The 25,335-nt window shown below is 40.0% G+C and overlaps 1 protein-coding gene across 2 annotated transcripts in view; it reads right to left on the reverse strand.

Annotated features, from left to right (window-relative positions):
* LOC126253711 (phospholipid-transporting ATPase ABCA1-like) overlaps positions 1 to 25,335 on the reverse strand; it is a 466,051-nt gene that overhangs the window by 239,879 nt on the left and 200,837 nt on the right. For both annotated transcript variants that reach the window (XM_049955246.1, XM_049955245.1), the window contains exon 10: positions 5,725 to 5,879. In XM_049955246.1, the coding sequence (XP_049811203.1) occupies positions 5,725 to 5,879 (155 nt within the window). The remainder of the gene's footprint in view (positions 1 to 5,724; positions 5,880 to 25,335) is intronic.

The following is a 25,335-nucleotide window of genomic DNA, read 5'->3' on the forward strand; positions in this document are numbered from 1 at the left end:
ATCAGTTTTAGAGCTATCAGTGTAGACGAAGGTGCTGTCTCCAAGTTGCATGCAAATTTTGAGAAACTTACAGCAATAGGTCAAATCTAGAGTAGGTCTTGGGAAGTGAACTAAGTCCAAGATGAACGCTGACCTCTGCATGAAGCCAAGGCAGTGAAGAGCTCTTACCCACTGGGACCATGGCAGGTAACATAAGGTTAAGCTTCTGAAGCAGTATACAAAAGTAAACTCCACGCGACAACAAATAAGTTCTGCTTACCCCACACTGACGGTCAAGGGAGTCATCAAAAAAGGATGCATAAGATGGATGGTTGGGCATAGAGGTGACGCGGCACGTGTATCTGCTGAGGAGAACATCACACCAGTATGACAGCAGTAGTACAGTAGTGTCTGCACAGAGACTCAGAACTGTGCTAGTGTAGAAAGCTGCAGTGGTCAAACGTATGCCTCAATTGTTGGAAAGCCATGTTTCATGAATTATTTGGCTCTCACCATCTAGTTTCATGAAATGAAAACACTGCATCTGTGTGCCTAAAGGTACAGAGACTGCTTCATATTTCACAAAAACAAGATTTTGCAATAAGGCCTCAAAAGAAAAGCGAGGTATCGTTTTGGCCACTCTCAATTAGTATGACACCTAGAAAAAAACTCACAATAGTGACAACTGTCAGTGTATACATCCTTTCCCAAATGCCTGTTTGAGACACTGTGACATCGCTTGCACCCTTACTGCCCCAATGGAGACAGAAATCTTTTCATCGAGTTCGCAGTTACCAACATAGGTCATTTTACAATGCCAGCAGATGTATTCATTTACAGGTACACTAATAATGCATAATCCGTGACAGTATATGGAATCAGAGGTTGCTGGTAAGTTTTGTTAAATTCATTATTATTGTCTTTTACCATTCATTTCCATGTATACAGTTCCCTTCTGTCTGAGCGTCTCACTTCCAGGCAAGATGATAAAGTATCATAACTTGCAATCTTCTGTCATATCATCCAATGTATTGTACTTGGATGTATATCTGTGCAATTCTGAATAATTTTTAGTTGGTCCTTGCAGCATAAAAGTGACTGTCAAGCAAGATTGGGACATTTACTACAAAATTTTGCAATCGAGGATGACTTCTTCAGGATAGAAAACTCATATTAGTTGATTCATAAGAATTAATAAATGCTGACTCTGGGGATTGATTTATTCACATAAAAGGCAAACTTGTGACATTCAAAATGAATAACAACAAATTCAAAAGATAGTGAAAATTACCTCAAGAATTATTATTATTTTGTATTTTCAATTTTTTAATGAAACAGTACACAGTTTTGGTTGAAAGATTTGATTGTTATCATATTTGTTTAGCACAATGAAATATAAATTCAATAAACCAAAAACTGGATGGTTAGATGGAGATTTGATATCCACTCCTTTCAAATTCACATCCAGTGCTTTAACTACTTTGCCATTTTGTCCAGTGAATGAATAAAGAGGAGAGGTTTCTATGTTCATTAATTAGCCCGCCTTAATACTTCCGTTGATCTTCTTTGTTGTGCCATAACTTAGTAGCAAATGAAAATCTGGTTCTTTCTGCAGCAGACTGCACTACGTATGGCAATAACAAGTACAACTGCATACTTTTATTTCTGCTATGGACGACAAAATGAAAATGTTAAACTTCCTGCACAGCTGTCAAGTCAGCCAGCCGTTTAACACATTCATATGCATCATGTTTGTACATGTATGAAATTGCATCCAAAAGTTCCTAAAATTTAAATTTTGCATGCAAAAGGTTCTTTGTGCACTGAAATACTTCTACATGGCTCTCTATACATCCTCCTTTAATCAGTGAGGCAAATAGCTGTGAGTTGTGTGGTTTGGCTGTTGGTGAGCATATTTCGATTGTCTTGTTTGTGTGCATGCATGATTTTGCGGTGATTGAATTGGAGAAGCCATGTGTCTGTGTAATGGTTTGGTTAAACTCAGAAACCCACCATAGAAATTCACTAAAAGCTCAAGCAAACTTTTGAAGACAATGCTTTGGCTCAGAGAGAGACTTACGACTCGTACAAGCATTTCAAAAGTCTAACATTAATTGGTGAACATCAACTGGTATCACACCAGAAACTATTTAGAAGTGAGGAATCTGATTCTACTAGATCATAAACAAACCATACAAGATTTCTGCAACACCATGATAATAAGATATGGAACATATGAATATATTCTGTGAGAAGAATTGACCACAAGAAGGATTGCCATGAAGTTTTTGCTGCAAATGCTTCAAGATGATAAGAAGCAACAGGGAATGAAAACAATTACTTCAAGACACTCCAAAGTTTCTTTTAAACACCGTGACAGGTGACTAAATGTGTGTTTATGGATATGGCCCTATGTAGAAATTATCACAATGGAAGTGTCCTTCACCTCAACAAAATAAGAAAAAAAAATGCTCCACAAGTCAAGAGCAACAATAAGTCCATGTGTTTAACTGGTTTATCTAAAAACAAAGATGATGTGACTTACCAAACGAAAGCACTGGCAGGTTGACAGACACACAAACAAACACAAACATACACACAAAATGCGTGCTTTCGCAACCAACGGTTGCTTCATCAGAAAAGAGGAAAGGAGAGGGAAAGACGAAAGGATTTGGATTTTAAGGGAGAGGGTAAGGAGTCATTCCAATCCCGGGAGCGGAAAGACTTACCTTAGGGGGAAAAAAAACGACAAGTATACACTTGCGAGCACGCGCGCGCGCGCACACACACACACACACACACACACACACACACACACACACACACACATCCATCCGCACATACACATACACAAGCAGACATTTGTAAAGGCAAAGAGTTTGGGCAGAGATGTCAGTCGAGGCGGAAGTACAGAGTCAAAGATGTTGTTGAAAGACAGGTGAGATATGAGCGGGGGCTACTTGTAATTAGCCATTTGAAATCCGCCACTCATATCTCACCTGTCTTTCAACAACATCTTTGACTCGGTACTTCCGCCTCGACTGACATCTCTGTCCAAATTCTTTGCCTTTACAAATGTCTGCTTGTGTCTGTGTATGTGCGGATGGATATGTGTGTGTGTGTGTGTGTGTGTGTGTGTGTGTGTGTGTGTGTGGGTGGGTGGGTGGGGGCGCGCGCTCGTATACCTGTCCTTTTTTCCCCCTAAGGTAAGTCTTTCCGCTCCCAGGATTGGAATGACTCCTTACCCTCTCCCTTAAGACCCACATCCTTTCGTCTTTCCCTCTCCTTCCCTCTTTTCTGATGAAACAACCGTTGGTTGCGAAAGCTTGAACTTTGTGTGTATGTTTGTGTGTCTATCAACCTGCCAGCGCTTTCGTTTGGTAAGTCACATCACCTTTGTTTTTAGATATATTTTTCCCACATGGAATGTTTCCCTCTATTATATTCATATGTTTAACTGGTTTGTTTGTTATACTGATGAGATTCCTGACAAACTATTCACTCTTCCTTGTCAGTCAGTAAAGAAATGTTCTGATTTGTTCTAAGTCATCTGATGGTAAGCAGGAGAACAAAACATCCACAGAAGTGGTGTACGAATGACTCAGCCTACATTACTCAAGTCTTTTACATTAAAATGAGTTGACTGTTGTTCCACCACCCACCATGTTCACCACTCTTGCCTTCATGTAACTTCCACCAGATGAAAATCAATTTGAAGGCTCAAAAATTTGATAAACTATAGGAGATTTACGTGGAATCACAGAGGGTACTAAAGACCCTAAGAAAGACAGATTTTTAGCATGCATTTTAAAAGTGTCAGAAATGCAGAGTCATGTAATCATACCCAACTAGGTACTTTGAAGACATCATACAGAATAGGATCTAAGAAAGACTTCACATTTTTATTAGTATATTTCAGGAAGTTTTGGATGCCACCTTGTTACTGTACAGGATGAGTGTGCATCATAAGCAAGGGTACTGTCTGGAGTGCTGCAGGGAAAAAGTTAATGTGGATGAGTAGGAAAAACTACCCCGGAATGTTTGGATACAGTATTACTACGGTCATCCTTGACAGTCACATAGTTTCATTCTCTGGGCATGATGGTGCAAAGCGATGTGAAATGGAACAAGCATGTGAGGACTGTGATAGGGAAGACGAATGGTCGACTTTGCTTTATTGGGGGAATTTTATGGAAGTGTGTTTCCATCTGTAAAGGAGACCACATGTAGGACACTTCTGGGACCTAATCTTGATTATTGAGGATCTGCACCGGTTTGGATTAAAGGAGGACTTCAAAGCAATTCAGAATGGCAACACCTCTGTAGACAGCTACTGTTTTCACCTACAACCATTACCTCTTCACAGTTGAAATTTTGCAACAGAGCTGGGAGCTGTCAGGGATCTCCTTACACAGTCTTGACTATAGTAGTGGTACAGGGTACTTTCTGCCACTCATCGAACAGTGGCTTGCGGAGTGTGTACATAGATGTAGACGGTGGAATATTCATAGTACAAGAGTTTCACCACCACCCTCCCACCCGTCCAACCCCATTCATGGACAGTATGAAGGAAGAAAGAGTGTCCCTCCTCATGAGGCCAAGTTCCCCTAATTTTAATGAGTAATGAATTGGAGGAAGTTGTATGTTTCTTGGATTGCTCTTCAATGTGGGATCTCAGAATTATGCACATAAACTTCCAACGTTTTTCTTGTAATGTCTCCCACTGCAGTTTGCTGAGAACTTCCGTGACACTTTCACACTGACTACACAAGCACTCGTTAGTTAATCCAACCTACTAAGGATCCCATGCTAACAAACAGTATTCAAGAACTAGTCAAACAATGGTTCTGTAAGTGACCTGCTGCATGACTGCTATTACTAGTTAATGTTCAAGAAGAAATACAGGTAAAAAATAATGATGCAGAAAACACAAATAAATAAATTTGCAATTGGAAAAACAAAATTGCTCTATGCACCTACAACATGACAAAAAACCACTCCATCTAGTACGAAGTATGATACTCCAAATCTGAAACTCTTTACTGATTTAAGCTGTTGCATAAACAAAATTTGGAATGCTACCCTTAGCTTAAGTAGGCCAGCACAAAATAAATGTATTTCAAATTGAAGTGAATTTGTGAGTTCTTAGCCAATTTCTTGCTTCCTATGGGAAGTACATCAAATTCTACACATCAACAGCATACACTTTGTATGATGTATTCTGAAAATACTTGTGAATTAACTGTTGAAACAAAATCTAGACTGTTTTCCTGTTTGTACTTGTTCCTTCTACGATACTTTTTATTTCTGAAATGCTTTCAAAATTATATTACTCCTGTTTTGATGGTTAATGGCGCACCATATTATTACATGACTCACAAGAGCCCAATATAAAAAGTGCTGCGATATTAAAAGAACAGAAATTTCATTTGACATGTAAATTATTTGTGTGAGAGAAAACCCAGGTTTATCATCATTGGTGAATTTACAAATGTCAGAATTAATTAATATTGAACATATGTGAGACAAGCACCAGTACATTATTTTCATTACAAAATTCTTAAAGCATTTTGTCTCTTTAAGTAAATAAATAACTAATGGAAAGAACCAATTGATTCAAAAACAAATAAGAAATGAACATATATTTCATATTTTCTTTTTGGCATATGAAGCAAAATCCAAATTCACTACTAGTAGGAAAATTAACATAACTAAAGCATCACAGATAAAAGTTAGCATACCCACCATGCCAAAAAATATAAGGTGTTCCTCAACAGTCAGCTCGCAAAACAGCATGTTTTCCTGTGGGCAAAGCCCTAAGTTCTCACGAATTTTGTCCAAATTATCTTTGGTGTCATAGCCGTTTATCATCACAGAGCCACTTGTTGCTGAGAACATACCTGTTTTTGGGAACAACATATCGTCTTTTTAGTACATAAAGAAGTACTTCAACATCCAACAGAGAAAAAAAATGTTAAAGATAAGAACAAAGAATTTTCCCCAATACAGTAAATATGGAAAACGAAAAACTTACATGTCTCAAGACATTATATAAGAATCCGCATCTTTTGAAATCTGGGATCTCAGAATTTAAAACTACGACTCTAACATACTTCTTGTAATCTCTCCCATGTGGAACTTCTCAAAGCACTTTAAGTGTAAAATGTTACTGAACAAGATTTTTCAGGATTCTAGATCTGGCTGATATGAGCAAGAACATATTCATAGCTCAGGACACCACTAACTACTGCCTATTGTAACAGCTGATAGACAGGCCAATATACAACACATCACACACCACTTCAATGCTGGGCAACAGCAATCAGTGAACAGCCATACTACCCAGAATCACATCCCCAATGTGAGGAAAAGAGGAATGATTGTTTATGGATTTAAAGGCACTAAACACCTCTGTTATCAGTCCCTCATTTTACTGGACATTCATGCAAAGCAAAGTGAAATGGAAAAAAGAAAGTGGTTAGCTGCAGGATCTGTGACCTTGTTATCACGAACGAAAATTTGTGGATCAGTATCTTATGTCAGATAGTTAAAGTTAGATAAAATCCAGGTAGCTATAAACCGTAGCTGGTCACAGAAAATAGACACCAATGCAGATGTGGAAGTGGTCACAGCTGGAGTCCCCCTGCATCAGGTATCTGTGGCAGGAGTTGCACCCTTCACTCCTATACCATAATTTATCACTGAAGTGTATGTCAAGGGTCATCATAGTCAGTATGACTAAAATGGGGTGAGAAAATGAAGACTATCGACTACAGAGCTGATTAGCTAAAACAGATGAATACAATATGTACATAAACTTAAAAAGTGCATGGAAGTGCAGAAAGAGAAAGGGGCTTGAGGCCATTTGGGGTGCACACAACAAGAGGTACTCCCATCACATCTACCCCTGACACCTAAAGTTGAGATGCATTAAATCTGTTACAAAACACATTTTCCACTAGGAACTGTTTGACTTTCTTAGCTGCTATCCCATCATCTGCAAATGCAGAGGTTGGACAAAAATGTAGAAACACCAGAAACATGATACTATACATAATAAGGTGCAGGAAACCAATTTCCATTCAAAACAGCTTCTTCCAGTCATCTCAGAATGGACATATACAGGTCCTGTATGGCTTTCAAAGAAACCTTTTACCATCCAAAGTAGTAGCAAGTTCACGTAACAATGATGAAGGTGAATAGCAATCATGCACTGTTCTCTCCAGAGCAGACCAAAACGGCTCAATAATATTGATATCGGGTGACTGTGGAGGCCAGTGGAGATCCAATGAGTCACCTTCACACTCATAAAACCAGTCTTGGATGATGCAAGCTGTGTGAACAGGGGTCCTGTTGTCTTCGAACACAGTGTCACCAGTGGGGAACAAAACATTGTGCCATGGGATGGACCAAATCATCCAACATGGTCACATAATCCTTGGCAGTAAAGCGACCTTGCAAAGTAACCCTGGGGTCCATGGAATACCCTGATATGGCTGCCAAAATCATCACCGAACCCCCACAACATGTCAGTCTTGGGACGTAAACTTGGCCAGAAGTGGGAAACAGTGTGAAACAAGACTCATCTGACCAAATGACTTTCATCCTCTTGCAACACCAAACACTTCAGCTCCCCCACCACACAAATGCCAACAATTTCTCCACATTCAAATTCACTTAGCTCCAACATACTGCACTCACATCTACAAGAACACTATATAGACCATGACTGACACAACATGTTGAGGACATGGCACAGCTGCCGTTTGCAGTCAAATATAACTGCACAACATCCAGGCTTGGCTAGCATCTGCATTTATGTTCAAGAATGCATTTCTCACAGTGTTTCCATATTTTTGTCCAACCCCTGTATGGAGAAACAGACAGGCAGATACACACCCCAGACACCAACCCAATGACCAACAGTACACACCCACTCACCACAGACACACACAACATCTCCACGAACAGCTGACTCGCAAGCCAGGCCAAACCCAACACCAACACAAGCACCAGCGGCTGCCAAAACCACCGATAATCCACATGTCGACACTTGCAACATCAACACAACACTCCGACAAATAATGGTAACATTATCCCCCAGACTCACAGCCACCGAAATAATCATGAATATTATGGAGTGTGTCTCACAACTCTTCATATAGTTCATTCAGGCTTGCTCAACTAGACTAACACACAAACTATTTTCACACCAATGTTCACACCAATTCACGGACAACAACACACCAGCCAAGTAACACAAAGGTCAACACAAATTCACAGATCCTATTTTGGAATGCCGATGGGGTTTATCCAAAAGAACTGAATTGGTTGTGTTCACGGAGTGAAAGGACATCCAAATTGCTCTAGTGAACAAGACACTGCGTACAACTCACGAACAGCTAAACATCCCAGGCTAATGCATTTATCATACCAACTGAGTGGACAACAGGAAGTGGGGCAGCACAGCCATCAACATACACAAAGACACAGATTTCTTGAATGATGTTCTTGGATCAGCAGGATGGTAAAAATGCACAAAAGCATCACTGTTTTCCAAATTTATTCTTTCAACCTCTGTAAGCCACCACACTGTCCATCATACACACATGCCACTATGTCATTCAACGTTAAAGACAGATGTAATTTTACTGACACAAAGATCCTCATAAATTTAGGTTTCTGATGTCACACAACATTGAACTAAGTTTTCTTCAATGCCAAGGAATTTGTGGAAATGCCTTGTTCCTTTTATTGCTATACAGTTTTCAAATCTGATTTGAAGTGTTGTTTTCATATGCAGAACCACTTCTTTCTTGGTCCATCATATTTCGGGCTTGCAGCCAGATCACGTTGACATCTTGGCATGATATTTCGGCTAACAAACATGCAGCCATCTTCAGGTGAGTACGAGACTGAAGATTACTGGTGCACGGCATTCTATATATACCGAAAATTGGCGCGGCGGCACCTGCGCAGTGGAGAAGGCTAATACCGCGCCCCCTATCTAATTTGGCGCGCTCTGCAGCAAAAGCGGGCCATGCATGCGTAGTGGTGTACCTACATTTGCGCTATCTGTCGTAAAGCGCCTTCGCGTAGCTGAGGCGCGGTAGTCGAAAGTGTAAAATCAATTTTCGTCAGCCGTCCCACTAGATGCAGACCCATGTCTCTGTGAAGCGATTAAAGAAATTACAGGATCCCATGCTTTATCCATCTGAAAGCCGCCGTCTCGATTAATAAGATCTTCTGCCAATCGTATCTCCACGGACTCCTTGATAATGGATTGCCAAAAAGATCTAGTTGTCGCTAAAATTTTTGTTCCACAATAATCCATGGAGTGTCCCGTTGAAATGCGACGCTGTCTGTACTCGGAAAAGGACTTGACTTCGCTCCTACACCTAACACTCCACCTTTCGCGGATTTCATAAGTGCTATTGAAGAAGCTGTTAGACCCCTTCCCAGCGACGCAGCTGAAGAAATCAGGCGTGAAACATGCCGTGCACTTAAGAAAGCGACTCCTCTGAAGAACAACATTTCTTCTAGCGAAAGGGCTGCACTTCGCAAATTACGTGAAGATCCTCACACTGTGGTTCTCCGAACGGACAAGAGCAATGAGACGGTACGTTTGCCAAGAAACATCTACAACGGGAAGATTTATAGCCTCCTTGGTGAATCCACATATCGGAAGATCGACAAGGATCCGACGAGCAGAGTAGAAAGAAAAAAGACAGTTTTGTTAAACTCTTCTACGCTTCCACTTGAAGTCATTAAAAGACTGAAACCGCATACCTCTGTTCCACCGAGGCTTTATGGTCTTCTGAAAATTCATAAAGAGGGACTACCATTACACCCTATTGTTAGTAATATCGGTGCGCCAACCTATGACTTAGCACAACATCTGTCTTCGTTACTGAGACCTTATGTGGGCAAGTGTCCACATCACATTCGTAATTCCACCGATTTTATTAGTAGACTGAAGTCGCTCCAACTCCACAATTCTGACTTGTTAGTGAGTTTTGATGTCGTCTCTTTATTTACTAAGGTTCCACTGATGGATTCACTGGCACTCATTAGCAGAAGGTTCAAAGCCGACATAACAGCATTATTTCATCATTGCCTGCCCTCAACTTATTTCTTATTCAATAATGAATATTTTGAACAAGTTGACGGTGTTGCCATGAGCAGTCCTTTGTCCCCTCTGGTAGCAAACCTTTTTATGGAGGACTTTGAGGAGAAGGCACTCGAGTCGGCTGAATTTAAACCGAAAGTCTTCTGGCGTTACGTGGATGACACATTTGTAGTTTGGCCCCATGGAGAAGAAAAACTGGCAGGATTCTTAAAACATCTGAATTCCATTCACAAGAATATTCAGTTTACCATGGAGGTCGAAAAAGATAGATGTCTGCCGTTTCTGGATGTCCTTGTCAATCGTAGAACCGATGGATCTTTGGGGCACTCCGTCTACCGGAAGCCCACACACACAGATCTGTGTTTGCAGGCGACAAGCTGCCACCACCCTGCACAAACCATGGGTTTGCTGCGTACTCTGGTGCACAGGGCACTTATGGTATCTGATAAGGACAGCCTTCCTAAAGAATTAGAACATTTGCAATCTGTCTTCAGGGAGAATGGATATTCTACACGGCAAATCCGCACAGCTGTAACAAAGAAGAAATATAAAGAGAAACAAGAAGAAGAAGAAGACAAAGAGGTGGTCAGGTCCAGGGTGTTTCTTCCGTATGTGGGTAACCTCTCCTCTAAAATAGGAAGGATTTTAAAGAAGCATTGTGTTAAAGTGATCTTCCGACCACCTACGAAAATATCGGCTTTGCTTGGCTCTGTGAAGGACGATCTGGGTCTGAGGAAGGCGGGTATTTATAAGATCTCTTGTCAATGTGGCAAATCCTACATTGGCCAAACTACTCGCACAGTACGGGAAAGATGCATGGAGCATGAGCGCCACACACATCTACTACAGCCCAACAAATCAGCCATAGCAGAACACTGTATTTCGACGGGACACTCCATGGATTATTGTGGTACAAAAATTTTAGCGACAACTAGATCTTTTTGGCAATCCATTATCAAGGAGTCCGTGGAGATACGATTGGCAGAAGATCTTATTAATCGAGACGGCGGCTTTCAGATGGATAAAGCATGGGATCCTGTAATTTCTTTAATCGCTTCACGGAGACATGGGTCTGCATCTAGTGGGACGGCTGACGAAAATTGATTTTACACTTTCGACTACCGCGCCTCAGCTACGCGAAGGCGCTTTACGACAGATAGCGCAAATGTAGGTACACCACTACGCATGCGTGGTCCGCTTTTGCTGCAGAGCGCGCAAAATTAGATGGGGGCGCGGTATTAGCCTTCTCCACTGTGCAGGTGCCGCCGCGCCAACGTTCGGTGTATATAGAACGACGCGCACCAGTAATCTTCAGTCTCGTACTCACCTGAAGATGGCTGCATGTTTGTTAGCCGAAATATCGTGCCAAGATGTCAACGTGATCCGGCTGCAAGCCCGAAATATGATGGACCAATCAATACGCTGGGAAAACTTCAAGATACACTTCTTTCTTGATCAGAAAATAGGTAATGCCGTTAATATTATCCTTGCAAAAGACAGACATGTCCTGTACTGTGAGAATTTGGTCTGTGGTTGGTCACTGTAGGCTGGCTTTACTTACTTCACATTTTGTTGTACCTCCTACTCCATCACATGCATTTTTACTATTGCAAGATGCAAGAAAGTGCCATTCAGCCTCCAACCCAAAGATTTGAAAAATTCTTTTTGTTCTTATACTGACTACCACTTCCATCTGAAAAGTATATCAGCTTCTCAACCTTGGGAAAATTTTCTTTTGTGTAATTTATCACATACTTTTGAAACACATGTACAGCCAAAGTGTTGTGCTCCAAGTAGCCACTTAGAATGCAAATTGAAGAACTGGAAACTTCATCTTTTTCATTTTTAAAGTACAGAATAAATGGATGCACTGTTGCTTGATCATTGACTTAGTGATATCACTGTATTGCATTCTGAATCACGAAGGTAAAATTTCCTGCAAAATCAGCAAGCACTACGCATTCAGTTACATGAAGTTGTGCTTTTTTGTCCTTCAAAATCTTACTTTGAATTTTAGAAACATAGTGGTGACTTTTGAGTTTTTGTAAGTTATCAATTAAAGATTCCAAGTACTCTGCCTGAGATTTAACCACTGTTACCATTTCTTCACTGTAAGTTGTGACCCACTGTTTGAAGGTAATACTGTCCGGCAGTTCCTCATCATATTCGTGAAACAATTCAATAACAGTTTCCTTACCAAGGCATTTATTACACAAACTAATCATGCAATCATAACTGTTAGTGTCACAGACCATTAAATATAGTAAATCTTTGTAGTTAAGATCACCGAGTTTTGCACCTGCACTCATCAGTTTGACATTTTGATGATATAAACAAACACATATGGAGTGTGTACCTGAGGATCCAGCCAAAATACACCACTTGACCTTCCAATTTTGCATTCAGAATGAAAATTTTTGTAAGCTACATAAAGTTCATTTAAATTTGACAGCACTAGTCATTTCTGCTTTGTTACTCTAACTCCATTTATAACAGCTATTTTGCTACCTTTGCAACTCCACATCCGAGGTTTTCAAAAATTTGATGGCACAGTTGCAATCATAGATCTGTTAACTAATAGTTCTTAGATGTTAACAACCAAAAGATTTATGGAGTAGCACTGAGATATACCTTGTAAGAAGCTCATGGAGTTGATACAAACCAAGAAGTCCTTTGTTGTGAGAGTTTAAATGTATTACAAATGCCCGTAATATGGCAACCAACTCTGTCTCGTATACAATGCATGTACTCAGCAGATAATACTTCTCATACCCCTCCTGCATGTATAAAAGTATAATCAACCATTTTGTTGATTTTCAATCCATATATGTAGACACATGTTGAATTGGGGTAGTCATGAGGAACTGAACGGAACAGGCATCAGAGAATTTTTTCCTTAGGGCCATGGAAGGGATCCATCTGATCGCAAGACTGCGTACATACCGTGAGGGGTGCCATGAGAACTCCATGCTCACAGACAAGAGGGGACAGTTAGAGGCTCCAATTATACCCCAGCTATTTTTTGGAAAATTCATGAAAAATCTAAACTTTTGACTATGAAACGGAGTTAAGTAACATGAGTGGGTAAGCATCTCACAGACTGTGACTGTAAAGCTTGCTAAGAGTTGCTGGCATCTGACCTGCAGTCATGGGACATCAGCTTCCCCCAAGGGGCTGTCTATGACACTTGTATGGAAGGCTCCAGCTGCCAACTGCACACGAGTGTCATGGACAGGGTCTAACAACCTCAATACTGATGGTGCTGGCAGCCTGTAGGCCGCACATCCACAGTCCAGGCAAGATAAGATCAAAGCTTTGTAGAATCACAGAAGAACTGTGTAGTCTGCACCCCTGGATGTGCTGCTGAGAAATCTAAAGGTATCATGTTAGCTCATGTAATTAACATTTAGCTAGCCTACATGTGACAGCTATGTTAACTTACTGTCAAATAAAAGCGCGAAGATTTTAAAATTTCAAAGACATCAAGTAATTGTTTACTGAGGTAAAGTTGTGAGTGAGGATGCTTAATTCTGAGTTTACAAAAGGGCACGACACACGTTTTCGTGGGTGAACATTGATAGCAATGATTCAGAGCACTGTTATGTGCTTCCTGAATGGTCCCCTGATGCTGACACACTGCGGGGAGCATTGATAGCTGTAATGCAGACAAAAATCATCCAAATACAGTAACATTAAGACTATAGGTTCTACTGCAGTCTCGATACCACTGAGTGCAATAGTGATGATATTATGCTCAAAACCAATCCCTAAGGGACTCCAGTCTCCTGTACATATTAGTTGCTCAGAATTGAATTTAACCAAAACCGAAACAGTCAGAGGGATTAAAATGGATAAGCAAACCCTGAAGCAACACTTACGCACTGTACACCTGTGACAACACTGAGTTGTTTCACATGCCTTCTGCAGGTCAAAGAATACAGCAATCAGTTGGTCTTGATGTATGAAAGCACTGCACGCTGCAGATTCCAGATCTATCAGTTGGTCTATGATGGACCAGAGTGCTTGAGAGCACTTTTGAAATAGTGTCCTCTGGCTTCCAGGCACCAACACATTCATTGATTGGTTACAAAGCCTTTTCTTGAGGGAGATAACTAGTCAAAATTTGAGGATATCTTCACAGTTTCACGATAGGAATATCATCAACCTCCTGTCATTTGGAGTAAAGTTCCCTTTGCTGCAAAATTTGATTGAAAAACATGAGGATGTGTTTTATACTGTTGTTACTAAGATGTTTGGGACTTCTCTCAGTAAACTGCTTAAGCACTGCTGAACTCCATTTCAGTAAATGGAATACACTATGACTTGAAACCTTATGCATGGAAGGATAAAAAGTTTTGATATGTCAGGCACTTCTGGGCCAGGAAATTAGGCTGGTAGTTATTGCATGTGGACACTTCGTGATATGTACGGTAAAACATTCAGTAATGACCACTGAATCAATACACATCACCTCGGGTTACTGTGTATGGTTGATGGCTGCAAATGCTGTGATGTTCAGTCAACACTTGAGACATCTGGGTGCGTGCCTTTACAGATAACATACACAATTCCCAACACTCCTGCTTTCTTGTTTTTATTAAAAACCAGGCCTTCACTTGAAGTATTTTGAAAGTTTAAATGTTCCGCAGAAGGATAGCATTTGTGTCACTGAAGTATTCTTCTGCACTCTCTGATAGTTGCAGCTGTTTCTTCAGAACACAGTGGTACAAGTTTCCAGGGGAGTGGAGGGGGAGGGGGGAGGGGGCGGCAGAGGGGGAGGTAATAAAGAAGAGAATGTAGTGCCTCATCTATCAGCTGGTGGTTTGGGAAAAAGATAGTAAGAGGAAAATGGTCACTGTCACAGAAGTCAACATGGACATTCCATGGATCAAGAATTAGATGCTAGTGCTACATATTGTAGCAACAATGGCTGATTATGTTCGATGGAATACTGAAGTGCTGAGGAATGGTGAGATGCATTTGTCGTTTGCTAATTATGTCAATACTGCGATATGGATTATCACAGTATCAGTACAGTTGAAGAGGAGTGGACAGCTCTAACAAGGGCACTCACAGATATTGGACAGTCAGACATAGGTACAAAAAAGGTAACTCTGAAGAATCCCTAGGTAACAGAAGACATACTTCAACTGATCGATGAAAGCAGGAAGTACAAAAGTGTACAGGGAAATACAGGAATACAGCAATATAAATCACTTAAGAATTAAATAAATCTGAACTGTAGGGCACCCCAAGTGAAATGGCTGCAGGAAATTGTGAGGGGGAGGGGGAAGGAGGGAGGAGGCCATTGGGAGGATTGACTCCACATACAGAAAGTCAAAATAACCTTTGGTGAAATTAAAAAACAAGGGTGAAAGCATGAAAATTGCAATGAGAAATCTGAGAATTCCACTGTTAAATGCAGAGGAAAGAGTGGACAGGTGGAAAGAGTGGACAGGTGGAAAGAGTACAATGAAAACCTCTATGAGCAGGACGACTTTTCTGATGATTGGAGTCAATAAGAAAGACATAGGAGATCCAATATTAGAGTCATAACTTGAAACAGTTCTCGAACACTTGAGAGCAAATAAAGCAGAAGAAATAGATAAGATTCCATTGGAATTTCTGAAACCATTGGGGGAAATGGCAACCAAGCAACTATTCAGGTTGGTATACAGAATCTATGAGACTGGTGATGTACCATCAGACTTTCGGAAAAGTATCACCATTCAATTCTGAAGATAGCAAACTATCACACAGTCAGCTTAACGTCTCATGCATCAAATCTGCTGACAAGAAAAATATACAGAAGAATGGCATCTAACAGGTACTCAATTTACTTTTACAATCCGTTTGGCTTCAGGAAAGGTGAAGGCACCAGAGAGAGAGTTCTGACTTCACAAAGAAGGAAGACTGAAGAAAAATAAACTCATAGGATTTGTCAATCTAAAAGAAGTGTTCAACAATGTAAATTGATACAAGATATTTGAAATTCTGAGAAACATATGAGTAAACTACAGGGAAAGATGGGAGATATACAATGTGTACAAGAATCAAGAGGGAACAACAGGACTGGAAGAGCAGGAACAAATTGCTCAGAATAAAAAGTGTATACAACAGGGATGCAGTTTTCATCACTACTATTCAATTTATACATCAAAGAAGTCATGATGCAAATTAAAGAAACGTTCAAGCATGGGATTAAAATTCAAGATGAAAGGATAGCCAGTATACAATTTGCTCATGATAATGCTATCCTAAATTAGAGAAAAGACTTACAGGATCTGTTGAATGGAATGACTAGTCTAATGAGTACAGAAGATGGACTGAGAGTAAACCAGAAAAAGAAAAAAATGATGAGAAGTAATGGAAATAAGAATACCCAGAAACTTGGCATCAGAACTGGTAGTCACAAAGTAATTGAAGTTAAGAAATTCTACTACCCTGGAAGCAAATTAACCCATGATGGATGAAGCAAAGAGAATATAGAAAGCAAACCAGGAAAGGCAAAGAGAGCATTCCTGGCCAAGAGAAGTCAACTGTTATCAAACATATGCCTTAATTTGAGGATTAGAATGTACATTTGGAGAACAGCATTGTATGGTACTGAATCGTGGACAGTGAGATGACCATAACAGAAGAAAATCAAAGCATTTGAAATGTGATGCTACATAAGAATGTTGAAAATCCACTGACAAGAAGAAGGGACAAGATGGTAGAACAAGTGTTAAGGCATCAGGGAATATCCTCCATGGTGCTAGAATGGTCTATAGGGGGGTACCTATTGCAGGGGAAGACAAAGTCTGGAATGTATCCGGTAAATAATTGAGGGCAGGGTGCAAGTGATACTCTGAAATGAAGAGATTGGTGCAGGAGAGGTATTCGTGGCAGGTTGCTTCAAATCAATCAAAGACTGATGAGTCAAAAAAAAAAAAAAGGGAATGCTATTTTATGACCTTTTAGCTACACACCAGTAGGAAACCATCATGTTCTATTACCGATCATTTCTCATGACAAAATGCAGAAATTGTGATTCTGAACAAACAGGCAATTACTGGGACAGAGGTCATCATGAATAACGGTTTGTTAAAGTTTGGTGTCTCTGAAACAGGAATTGTGAATAAGGTAATGACTTCATGTCACACTTTAAGCAGTTACATCATTTATTAAGGGTTCAGCAACTAAGGTCCAGACTGTTGCACCCACAAGCTAATGGTAGAACTGAGTGTGAACACTGTACTACTGTCAGGGTTTTGAGCTGCCGTGGTTACTCCTACCATATTGATTGGGGTATTTATTTACCATTTGTTGTTGCAGCATAGATTTCCAAGGTGCAGAAGAAATATTACATGGCCTGTAGTGAAATGTGTTCTGAAATTAACTGTTCTATTACTTGGCCCCTGCTAGATGTGTTTCGGCTGCCACGTGAAGAACTGTGGACACTGAAGTCCCCCAGTAGGAGAAAGGATGGAGGCAACTGTTCCACTAGCTCCACTGGCTCATGATATGGTATAGATTTGTCAGAGATGGATGGATGTTACGTATTGTCACCCTAATTGAAAGGTGGTCATGAACACCCACAGTTGCTAATGCAGTGTTTAGTGGCACCTGCTTAATGAAAGACTCAAATTGTACGAACTTGCAGACACCTCCATACACCTTCTCACCATTAATACATATTTTACAGTATCAGCCATTACAATTCTATTGGAGGAAAATCAGATTGGGAGGGCAAACGGGTATGAATTAATCTGCTGTCAAGTCATGATCCACATCAAAGTGAGATTTTTCATTGGTATTCATAAGCCTCATCTCAGGAGGATGGGAAGCCAAAACAAGCAGAGCAGTAGAAAGAATATGGTTAACTTTTGATTTTTTCCTTCTTAACCCAATGAGGTTTTGGTTTCTGCAAAAATTTTCCTTTCTTCACTCCTGGGACAGAAAGAGACTGTACTTTTGTATGTACCACAGCCATGGTTGGTGATACACTACTAGTTTGTGTCATCCTGGGATGGGTGCACCTTGGAAGCTGTTGTCTTGCCTGGTGATGCCAGAAGAGGTTGAGGCATCTCTAGCTGCACCAATGGGATGGTCACGACTGGTGATGTGAGTTTGGGGGTGGATTCCCCTTCCTGGACTGTAAAGAAAGCAATGACATGTGGCTGGGATCAGAAGTTGGAGCTCAGGATCTAATTATCATACAAGGTGTGGGCTCTGACACAATGTTTGCAAAGTTTAAGGTCATATCAAATGGGTTGAGTCATTCAAACTTTTTCTTAGAATCTTGATATGAAAGGTCATCAAGTGTTTTATATTCCCGAATTTTCTTCTCCTTCTTGAAAGCTTAACATGCTGGCAAACAAGACAGTTGGTGTTCTAAGCAGTTTACACATGTAGGGGGTTTGCAATGTCTACCCAGTGTGCTGTCCTTCCATGCATCCCACAAGTAACTTCATTAGTACAGTGGGAGGATGTGTACAAACTTCTGGCATCTAAAACCACTCATACGAAGAGGACAGTGTAGTGTTTGACGTTAGATGTCCTTTCTGAATGTGATGAACAAAATGTACTCCATACCATTCCAGGTTAGCATACAATTTGGATGTTTACAGCATTCGATCCCAATGCAAGATGAGACCTTAAATCTTGTCGAGTCTGTTATGAGGTGAGATGGTGGCTGGCATATCTACAAGTGCCAATGATTGGTTAGCATTCAAAGTAAGTAAGTTAGTTGCATGTTCTATAGATCATGTGAATGATTCTTTAAATAAAATTATTTGGAATGAGTCAGTTTACAGGATACATATACATGACTGGTATTAACATTAATGAAAATGTTATTTTTTTTAGTCCTACTCATACAGTTAAATTCTTTCAATTTATTTTTTGTACTGGTTGTCAATTTGTAAGTAAAGATTCATGAATGCAATAGGATGACTTGTCCAGGAGAAATGATTTTAAATTAGATTTAAATATTGCTTTGCTACTCATCAGACATTTTATGTTACTAAGTAACTGCTCAAAAATTTTTGTTGTTGCCTACTGAACTCCTTTCTGACCCATTGACAGGTTTAACAATGGGTAACAGACGTTATTTTTATATCTAGTGTTTTACGTATGTACATCACTGTTCTTCTCAAACTGTGGTGGATTATATATATTGAGATGGCACAGTTAAAATGCCTAGATCTATGAAGACATTTGTGGGTTAACACAGAACAGGAGCCTGATACATTTGTTTCCAAGATTAGCATTTGTATGAAGAGCAAAAGTGCTGAACTTAATTGTGTGAGATGCACAGTAATATGCTTCTTCCAGTTCACGTCTAAATCAATATGTACACCCAAAACTTTGGAGCATTCTACCCTATTTACTGACTTCTGCTAATGTACTACAATAGTTGTTGGTATGGTCTACTTGTATGGACCTTCTTCTTCTTCTTCTTCAAAATTTAGGGAGAGTTCATATTCAGGGAACCATTTAATAATTATTTAGAAAATATCATCTACCAACTATTTTGTTGCTTTCTCTCTAACAGGATTTATTATAGCACTATTATCATCTACAAAAGGTACCAATTTTGCTTTGCTTGTTGAATGTTAAATGGAAGGTCATTCACATACATAAGGAGTAGTAGAGGACCCAAAACTGAACCCTATGGGACTCGGTTTTGTAGCGCCCCCCCCCCCCCCCACCTGCCCCCCCCCCCTTTTTTTGTGCCCCAGTTACTAAAAGTCTCTATCTTTCCAACATTGTCTAAATTATTAAGCACAAAGTTTTGCAGCAAGTATGATTCAAACCAGTTGTGTTTACAGCCATCAATTCCATATAGCTTGAATTTTTTTAAAGAGATCAACACGATCTGCACAACCAAGCACCTTGGAAAGATCACAAAAAATACCAGCTGGCAATATGTTATTATTTAAGGCTTTTATTATTTGACGAGTGAATGTATAAATAGCATTCTCAGTTGAACAACCCTTCTCAAACCCAAACTGTGACATACTAAGTAAACTGCTTTCACTAAAGTGTGCAACTACTATTGAGTATACCACAACATTTTCAAATATTTTGAAAAAAGATATCAGTAAGGAAACTGGATGATAACTGTTTAAATCTGTCTTGTCACCTTTCTTATGAAGTGGTTTAATAAGTGCATTTAACCTGTACAGAAAAATGTCTTGTGCCAGTGACACGTTACTAGTGAGACTAAGGACGTTACTTATTTAAGTTCAACAACTTATCAGAATTCTGTTTGGAATTCCATCACTCCTGTATGAGCTTTTTTTAAAATAATTTTTATAATTGTATTAATTTAAGTGAAGTATGTTGGTGCTCTTTCTAGTAGCTTGAAGTTCTGTGGAACAACATTTTTAATATATTCTCTTGCTTCTTCGACTGAACCATTTAATCCCACATTTGCTCCTATGTTTAGAAAATCATGGTTAAAAGTACTTGCAACTTGTGAATTACGAGACACAATATTGTCATTTAGTTTAATTGTTATGGAATCCTGCAAACTGACTGGCTGTACTATCTTCTGTTTGTCGATGTCCCATGTAATTTTAATCTTATTTCTGCATTATTTATTTCTGTCAGGATAAGTGCACCCCTGGACATTTTAATGACTTTCCTTAAAATGGTTTTTTTATAGTATGGAAGTAACATCAGATCTTGACTTATTCTGGCTTTCACATAAATTTCCCTCTTTCTCTTACACAAGATTTTTAATTCCCTTCATAACCCACAGCTTACTTTATGTTTAATGACTCTTCTGATTAATTTTTTAGGATAGTGAATTTCAAATATTGACATACATTTATTATTGAGTAAACCGAATCAGACATTAGCATCTCTTTCTACATATACTTCATCCCATACCACCCCTTTCAGCTTACTCTTAAAACATTTTATCCAGTTCTCACCACTAAGCCTCACTACCTTGTACAAAACTGCCTCTGGGTTGTAAGATGCCGGACTGCTTATTTCCATTAATTGTGCATCATGATCAGATAGTCCATTAGCAGCTGAGTATACATTAATTGTTTTACCCTGAACATTGTCTCTAAGCATGTTATCAGTGTCCTACTATTTATTTTTTTTTTCTTCACACAATTTGGAAAATTGACTACTTAAATTAGATTCAAACATGCAAATAATAATTCAAACACATTTTCCTGTCTGTATCTTTTAAGAAATCTACTCTGAAATCTCCACCAACTGCTAACTGTTTCTTCTTGTCTGATAGGTAGCTCAATAATGCAGTTAGATTTCTCATAAACAGCTGAAAGTTTTCTTGATGGACTCTGTTGACTGTTACAAATACCAGGGAAGAATTCTGCAGAAACAACTCACAAGCACCTGCTTCTAGAATTTTATAAACACAAAAAATGTTTATTTCAATATTTTTGGCTTTGTGTCCAACTTTTACATATGTAGCAACTCTTACTTTTTCCATGTTAACTCTACTCAAAAAAATTTATCACCCTAGATCTACTTTTCATTTTCAATATTACTGCAACTTCTCCAAAACTATCATCAATATTTTCAACAAAAAAACAATGGCTTCATTTTGAAAAAGATTCTACATCAGTTCTGGAGCACACCAAGAACTAAGTGAAATGTCCCTCCCCCTCCCCCCCCCTATCTCACCCCCCCCTCTCTCTCTCTCTCTCTCTCTCTCTCTCTTTGCCTGATTCTCATTCCACAGTGCAGCCAAAGACAGACCAATGGGGTTTGAAGTCACTGCATCAAAATCTTGTTTTCTATCTGCTGGGATGACTGTGTTGGCTTGGCCAACAGTATGAGTGAGGTTGATCCATTTCATTGCAGATCGTCCACCCTGATGCCACTCTCCCCTTGAGTGCCACCCCACTGCAGGCACCTACACTTTAGCAGACATGTGGAGGTTACAGCACAGGTATCAGCCTTGCAATCTTTGTGTAGTCAGGGGCTACAACTGGGAGGACACATGAGCATCATCCAAAAAGGGATTGGCTACCAAGCTGCATGCTGGGTATCAGGTCTGAACATAAACCCACTCTCATAGTAGCTGCAGGATATTAAAGCACATGATGGATTGATTATGCACCAAGTAAGGCATCCTTCCCCAAATGCCCTGCACTTCTGGTGCTTCTGAAGAATTGGCTAACACATTAGTACAGTGTAAGTGTCCCAAGAAAATTGCAAATTTCATCATGCTGATTCTGGATAGCAGCAGTATGTATACTCATGCCTGGAACTTGCACCAGTCACACTGCTGAACATTTTGCAAGAACCACTGCTGCATTCAGACTGTCAGTTAGGACCATCAAAACTGATTTTCTGGTTCTGGGCTTTGAGCACTGGTGCCGGCTTCCTCTTTCACCTCATTACCATCCATATTTTTAAAAAGCCCTCAATAGTAGTATGAATGGTAAAACACTGTTTTGTCTTGGCATCAACAACAGTCTTTAGTAAATGTGGCATTGGCCAGTGACTGTGTAAGTGTACCAGTCAGTGACTTTAAAGAGCATTTCTGAGTATCACAATAAACACTATTACCTACACTGACTGTACACCATAAATATTGTTGAAGAAATGCTAAATGGTGCAGAAAATGTCTAAAACATTAGTCCATCTATTCAGCTTTTGTTCCAACATTGTCAGGGAGATGTGTCCAAGCAGAAAAACCGCTAGGGCAAACATTTCTTGCATTACCCTATATACATTCAAAGACATTCACTACCAACTTTTACAGCCAGCACTTTCACCACTTCTGTCTCCTATACAGCATGTATGGGATGGAATCATTCTGGTCTAATAGCATATTCTGGCTATACTGACATTGTGTTTCATTTTTGTGCAACATTCTAATGTCCGATTCAGTTTTGATGTTATGTGTACTCACCACCTAGATGCCAACCCGACTGTGTGGTAAGATTCTAGGCCATAAGCACATGCAACAGCAAAACACACAGCTTCCGAAGAAGAAAGATGGGTCAGCCATCGAAATATTGTGCAAAAATCATAAAGTCGACTTGGCGTTTACTTGGAAGCATGCCATTAATCTATCATGTCCAGAAACTTGGAGAGGTGCTCTGATTTACATTACCATCAGCATCTCTTGACGAATTGTTCCATCAAGTCAATGTGGTGGAAAACACTATCTCCCACAATAATATCTAAACTTACATGGTTATCTCTGTGTACAACTTGGAGGTACCACTGTAGCTAGAGGAATCTGTACAAGAACTTTCTTCCTTTTTATTTTCTCTTAAAGTTGGTTTTGCACTCCTGAATTTCTACAGCTCCTCTGCAGCAATGATTGGACCTTTGTAAAGCATTAGTACATCAACATCTACATGGACACTTTGCAAGCCGCCATATGGCGCGTGGCAGACGGGACCCTGTACCACTACTTGTCATTTCCTTTTCTGTACCACTTACAAATGGAGCGAGGGAAATACGACTATCTGTTTGCCTCCATATGAGCCCTAACTTCTCGAATCTTATCTTTGTGGTCCTCTACGGACAATGTATGTTGGCAGCAGCAGAATCATTCAGCAGTCAGCTTCAAATGCCAGTTCTCTTGCGCTTTTCGTTCAATAGTGTTCCTCAAAAACAATGTCGCCTTCACTCCAGTGGTTTCCATTTGAGTTCCCAAAGCATCTCTGTAACACTTATGTGTTGTTCAAACCTACTGGTACCAAATATAGCAGCCCACCTCTGAATTGCTTCAATGTCTACCTTCAATCTGACCTGGTACAGATCCCAAACACACTGGCAGTACTCAAGAATACGTCGCACCAGCATCCTGTATGCTATTTCCTTTTTCTTTCATAAAATTCTACCAACAAACTGAAGTCGATCATTCGCCTACCCTACCACAGTTCTCACATGCTCGTTCCATCTCATATCTCTTTGCAATGCTACACCCAGATATTTAAATGGCTTGACTGCATCAAGCAGGACACTACTAATACTGTATCCAAACATTACAGGTTTGATTTCCTCCTCATCGCATTAACTTAAAACAAGTTATAAAGAAAATAAAATTCCCGATTAAAAATGTATTTTTTCCCAGGGGAAAGTACACTTTCTTCCACGTTAAGTGACAATATACTTTCCCTTCGAGCTTAGAAATCATTTCAATGCTCTACACACACACACACACACACACACACACACACACACACACACACAAAAATCATAAATACAAATTTCACCAATTACAGCATGATAGTTTTCAAATCACTGAAATCAAAATTTAACCATGCCTGTGAGAAGGATAGCCAACCAGCTAATCCCAAGCCCACATAAAGTGGGAGGGTTAGTCATTGGACTAACCATTCAACTCAGTAAAAAACTGGAGGGTTCCTACGAACTTACACTTAGCCTTCAATTGGAATGGATGTTATGGAAAACAACCCAACCTTACGAAAGGGAACATGGAATGTGAACTCCTGATAGAAAAATCAACAATGAAGAAAAAAAAAGAGATTACTACTTACCATAAACAAACCATGTAAAGTTGTAGACAGGCACAATGAAAAGAGACTTAAATAAAGCTTTCAGACACAGACTTCATCACTAAAAGATAAGGACACACCATTCATACACACAAGCAAGCATGCCTCATGCACATACGAGTGCCAACTCTAATACCTCAGGCCAGAATGGGATGCAAGCAACAGCTGGAAGGGGAAGGGGAAGGGGAAAGGGGAAAGGGGGAAAAGGGGAAGGGGGATAGTAGTGTACGAGTGGGGAGACAGCTGAATGCTGTCGGGTGCAGGGCGCAGGGCATCAGGAATTTGTGGGACAGGGAGATGGCGAAAAAAAAGAAGCGAAACAAAGAAAAGTGGGAAGATGGGCGGATGCTTTGGCAGAGGGTGGCTAATAAACCGGGTGGGAGATGAGAATGGAGAGGAGATGATACGACAGAAGAGGTGGAAACTGTTGGGTGGAGGGTGTGGGGACAGTATGTTACCATAGGTTGAGGCCAGGATAATTGTGGAAGCAGAGAATATGTTGTAAGGATAACTCCCATCTGTGCAGTTCAGAAAAGCTGGTGGTGGAGGGAAGGATCCAGATGACTTGGGCAGCAAACAGACAAAGATACTTGATGAAGAAGAACAGAGCAGTAGTAGTAGTAGTAGTTGTAGTTGTTGTTGACTTCAGACTGGTTTGATGCAGCTCTCCATGCTACTCTATCCTGTGCAAGCTGCTTCATCTCCGAGTAACTACTG

Source organism: Schistocerca nitens, chromosome 4 (genome assembly GCF_023898315.1).
Source record: "Schistocerca nitens isolate TAMUIC-IGC-003100 chromosome 4, iqSchNite1.1, whole genome shotgun sequence".
NCBI classification, from domain to species: domain Eukaryota; kingdom Metazoa; phylum Arthropoda; class Insecta; order Orthoptera; family Acrididae; genus Schistocerca; species Schistocerca nitens.